Genomic DNA, 5,034 nt, shown 5'->3' with positions numbered 1-5,034 from the left:
TTGAGCCTTGCAGATTTAGTTCAATAAATTCTGCAATCACTTGATTCCAATTTTACAAATAAACATACCTTGAGCAAGCCTAAACCTAGACTCTATGTTTTGATCATGGTTTGCCAACATAATACAAATTGAAGTTCTAATACATTAGTTCTAAAGTCTTAGAAGCAAACATATGACTTTACCTAGACCTGTTAATAAACTAAAATTCCTTAATTCGACTAAAGTTCAAGTAAGTTTTGACATTTACTTAACAAGAATACACCATAAACATTCCAACCCTGAAGTTACATTTCAAATGAATGTTCCTACCACAAATCATTGGTACTTTTACTTAACAAATGAGATCATAAAAGCGTAAATTGACTTTGGCAAGGGATGGGCTAAACATGAATGGCAGAAAAGAGCCTAAACATTCAATCAGAACTTGCCCAACAAAGTTTTTTAACACGACATAAAATGGGTTCAACTAGCAATAAAATAGTCTCAATAATCACAATTTCATCCATGTTTTTTTCAGAAATAGATTTACAACACATATAGAATATAGAACCTTCAATCATACAATTTGCAGCATCAATCGTCTTTGAATTTCAATATTGACCATTTCATAAAATTCTATAAATAAAAAACCAGCCTCAACATGTTTCAATTCAAGCAAAACCAATCAATGAAAAAAAATATAAAATCCCACAAAACTGATATTTCACATTCCTCATCTTTGAAACTCTCTTGTTTCCAAACACCCACTAGCAGATTTTGTACCTGCAAAAAGAACCCTAAACCATCACACGGAAATCCCAAAAAAAATCCACATATAGAATCAAACAAAATATGATCTTTCAAATAAAACAAACCAGTACAAGAAATGAAGATCTTAGATTTTACAATTATATTTTCCTGTGTTTTCTTAAGAAACAAACGGGAATTACAGATCGAAGAAGGAGAAAACTCGGTTAGAGAGAGAGAGAGAGAGAGAGAGAGAGAGAGAGAGAAATTTCCTATCAACAAAACAAAGAAAAAATAAATAAAGAGATTGATCCAGAGAAAACAAACAAAGAACAAACTAGAAATACAAACCCACCAAACTAAATCCAAGCAAAAAGAGTGGTAGAACTTCTTTCGATCTCCAATGGCTTCTCATCTAAGGGATGAGTGAAGAGGGAGAGAGGGGATGGGGTGGCTGAGAAGAGAAGATGAGAGAGAAAATGAAAATGATTAGGAGAAATGGGAAATAGGAACGGGCGACTGAATGAGAAACGTGTAGGCTAGGGTTTTATGTTGCGTTTCAAATAGAATAAAAAAAAAAGGCTGTTGTGGAGGTTAGAACCTTGGACAGGACCCTCAGAAAATACATGGCACGTGTGTTAACCACTAAGGTAACTTAGGTTTATGAACATTTTTTATAAATAGTAATATTTAATACATAAATATTTTATAAATAGTAATATATAATATTTATATTTAATATAAATAGTAATATTTAATACATAAATATTTTATAAATAGTAATGTGGGGTCAAAGAATTTGGCAACCGCGGCCCACTTTATACTAAGCCCAAAGCCTATGCCGAGGAAGAAGAAATGTCCGAGGACGAAAGAAGCAAGTCCAAGGTGCCCTGAAACATCGCCGAGGACAATCCTGTCCTTGGCCAACCAAGATCACAGAAGGGAAGAGTGGCATGCCATCAAAGGCAGCCTCCCAGAGCATCCCAAGGAAAAGGACAAGTACAATGGGTTAGCCATGGGAACATGGCGGAGGAGCAATTCAAGGAGAAACTGTCAACTCCGCATTAAATGCCCACAACTAACGTCCTGGCTGCATTAATGGGGAAATGACCCCTGAATAGTGCTGCCTTGGTTGCTGCAACTCACAAGAAGTTTAGGAAGGTGGCTGATGGGACAAACACTTAAGTAGTGACCTACATGATCAACAAATGGAAGGCCAAGATCAACTAGAAGGGGGTATATAATGTAAGAAATCCTCTAGGAAAAGGGGGGTTGAAAAACAAAAAGCACAGTAACAATTTATATTGTCTTCAAAGCCGTTGTAACCAGACACGGAATAAATACTAAGAACAATAAGCCCCTCAGAGGAGGGCCAAGGACCAAATTTTACACTTTAGTTCACGTCCTTGTTATTCAACCCATTCATTGCCATGTCTAGTTGTTGTAACCTTTACTAAGGCCTAGTTTTTCAATCCACTCTCTATAAATTTATTGTATTGGGCTAGTTGGGGTCTGAGTCCATTCATCCAATAGAAGAAGTGCTCAAATCTAGTCCCTACAATTGGCACCATCTGTGGGAAGAACTTGTGTCTTAGTAAGGGTAACAATCAAGCATAGCAAGATCAGGCCTTCATCAAGCAGGCTCCCATCAGCCTGAACCGGCCAAATCCCAACAACAGGGTAACTTTCCCAACCCTAAGTGTGAACGAAATGAAGAGAATGGGAGGTTTCGAGAGGGAAGTGTGCACACCATTCAAACCGGCAGGAGCCACTCTCGTGTGAGGAGTCACGTGCTCCAGAGACAAAATAACAACCGGCCTATGCAACAAGAAGAAGTTAGGAGCCACGTATCTCAGAGACAAAATGATAATCAGGTCATGCAACGAGAGATAGAAGATTTAAAGAGATAGCTGCGCCATGCATAACGAAGGCGGTCTCATTCTAGCCCTAACATGCCCTCCAGTGATGAAGGCGATAATGACTATAGACCAAGATCGCAAACCCCTCCAAGCGAGACTTTCTCTCACGAAGAAGAGTACTACCGTAGACGTAAACATAAAAGCCCATCTCCTAGGGGCATGAGAAACGATGCCATGAGCAGGGCACTGGATCAACTCTCCAAGTCACCTTTCACACGCCACATAGAAGGGGCTACGCTTCCTTGGCAATTCCAACAGCCAACCTTTACCATTTATAACAACAAAACAGATCCCGTGGAGCATGTGAGACAGTTTAACCAAAGGATGGCTGTCCATTCTAAAAACGAGGCACTGATGTGCAAGGTTTTCCCATCTAGCTTGGGACCAGTGGCGATGAGGTGGTTCAATGGCTTAAAAACGAATTCCATAGATTCATATAGGCAGCTAACCCAAGCCTTTGGCTCCCATTTCGTTACAAACAGCAGGGCTCCTCGACCCTTGAATGCGTTATTGTCCTTATCCATGCATGATGGAGAAACTCTAAAGGCCTACTTGGACAGATATTGGGAGATGTATAATGAAATGGATGGCGATTTTGACGATGTCGCCCTCAGCACCTTCAAAAATAGTCTCCCAGCCGAGCACGGCTTGACGAAGTCTCTGATTGGCAAGCCTACCACCAATGTGCGCCAATTAATGGATCGGATTGATAAGTATAAACGAATAGAGGAAGACCAGCTGCAAGGCAAAGGAAAAGAGAAGGTTATCCCTCAGGAGAGGAAGGATTTTAGGTCAGACCAGTATAACAACAGCCGCCCAAGCAGAGATTTCGTAGGGCAATCTGGAGCAACCAACACGCAAACTATCAATGCTGTATTTTGAGAACCAGTACATCGGGCGCTGGAGAAAATCAGGAACGAGCCGTACTTAAAGTGGCCGAATAAAATGGCTGGAGAGTCCACGAGGCACAATCAAAACTTTTATTGCCAATACCACCAGGACCACGGACATACCACAGAGAACTGCAGGAACCTCTGGAACTATCTGGACTAGCTGGTCCAAGAAGGAAAGCTGAAGCACCTTCTGCATCATTCCAGTGGTCATCAAGGCCAAACCCCTCAAGAGCCCCAGAGAGATACTGCCCTAGGGCCACCCGTAGGGGCGATCAATGTCATCTTGGCTGCGCCAGGAAGAACAGGCACGCGCCCTTCACGAGTGTTATCTGTGGCACAACTGCCTGCCGAGGAGTCCCAACCAGAGTCAAAAAAGGCCAGAATGAAGTTTTACCCAACCCTGAGCTTTTTAGAAGAAGACAAGATTGGAACCGTCCAGCCCCATGATGATGCGCTGGTGATCACTCTTAGAATCGGGGATTACGATGTGAAAAGAGTAATGGTGGATAATGGCAGTGGGGCCGAGGTTATGTACCCCCCAACCTCTACAGGGGGCTGAGGTTAAAACCGAAAGATTTGATGCCCTATGGCTCTCCTTTGATGAATTTCGACAGGAAGCTTGTTGTTCTAAAGGGCATGATTAGGTTGCCCATCCAGACCGGCCCAGAGATAGTGGAGGTGAACTTTATCGTGGTGGATATCTACTCTCCATATATAGCCATCGTCGGTAGGCCCTGGCTTCACACCTTGGGGGCTGTTGCCTCCTCCTTGTATCAGAAGGTGAAATTCCTGTCAGGGGACCAGGTACTAGAAATTCGTGGTTGCCAATCCACGGCAAGGCAGTGTATGGTGGCTGCCATTTCACATTGGCTCAATGCAGAGTCCTCGGCCTTTGCAGAAACGAGCTTATAGCAATCAAAGGCCCCGATGCCGCCTCTTGATACAGCTGCTAAGGAGGCAAAATGTGAAGATCTAGAGAAGGTGATTATTGGTGGTGACCCAGAGAAGTTCTTTCAGGTCGGGGCTTAACTGCCCCTTTAGGAGATGGAGGAGTTGATTAAGTTTCTCAAAAGAAATATCGACGTATTTGTATGGGATGCTTGTGATGCTCCAGGGATTGATCCAGCCTTCATCTGTCACCATCTCAATGTCAACCTGACCATCATTCCCAAGAAGTAGCCACCTCGGTGCCCATCAAGAGAGCACGCTGATGCGATTAGGGACGAGGTAAAGAAGCTTAAGCGTGCAGGGGCTATCAAAGAGGTTTTTTACCCCAAATGGCTGGCCAACACCGTGGTGGTCAAGAAGAAAAGTGGAAAATGACGAGTTTGTGTAGACTTCACAGACCTAAATAAAGCATGCCCAAAAAACCCGTTCCCCATGCCTCAGATAGACCAGCTGGTGGATGCAACCGCGGGCCATCCTTGGATGAGCTTCTTAGATGCCTTCTAAGGCTATCATCAAATACCACTAGCCCTAGAGGATCAGGAGAAAAT

General features: G+C 42.8%; 2 protein-coding genes and 1 long non-coding RNA gene across 3 annotated transcripts; 2 read left to right on the top strand and 1 right to left on the bottom strand.

Moving 5' to 3' along the window:
* Window positions 1-467: 467 nt before the first annotated feature.
* On the bottom strand, window positions 468-1,206 carry LOC136063061 (uncharacterized). Its single transcript, XR_010624765.1, has 2 exons — window positions 1,082-1,206; window positions 468-762 (listed from the first exon to the last, which is right to left on the bottom strand). It is a non-coding gene; the product is annotated as an uncharacterized LOC136063061 (long non-coding RNA).
* A 1,472-nt stretch (window positions 1,207-2,678) lies between these two features.
* Window positions 2,679-3,527, top strand: LOC136063046 (uncharacterized). The gene has a single exon (XM_065762929.1). It carries the CDS (start codon window positions 2,679-2,681, stop codon window positions 3,525-3,527), a length of 849 nt encoding a protein of 282 aa, XP_065619001.1.
* Window positions 3,528-3,920: 393 nt separating this feature from the next.
* Window positions 3,921-4,717, top strand: LOC112039032 (uncharacterized). The gene is made up of 3 exons (XM_024071873.2): window positions 3,921-4,069; window positions 4,153-4,342; window positions 4,580-4,717. The coding sequence occupies exons 1-3, from the start codon at window positions 3,921-3,923 to the stop codon at window positions 4,715-4,717; spliced, it is 477 nt and encodes a 158-aa protein (XP_023927641.2).
* Window positions 4,718-5,034: the final 317 nt, after the last annotated feature.

This window comes from Quercus suber, unplaced genomic scaffold (assembly GCF_002906115.3).
Source record: "Quercus suber isolate HL8 unplaced genomic scaffold, Cork oak 2.0 scaffold_481, whole genome shotgun sequence".
In the NCBI taxonomy this organism is placed as follows: domain Eukaryota; kingdom Viridiplantae; phylum Streptophyta; class Magnoliopsida; order Fagales; family Fagaceae; genus Quercus; species Quercus suber.
Note: the sequence above shows the minus strand (reverse complement) of the source record. Positions and strands in the feature narration are given on the sequence as shown.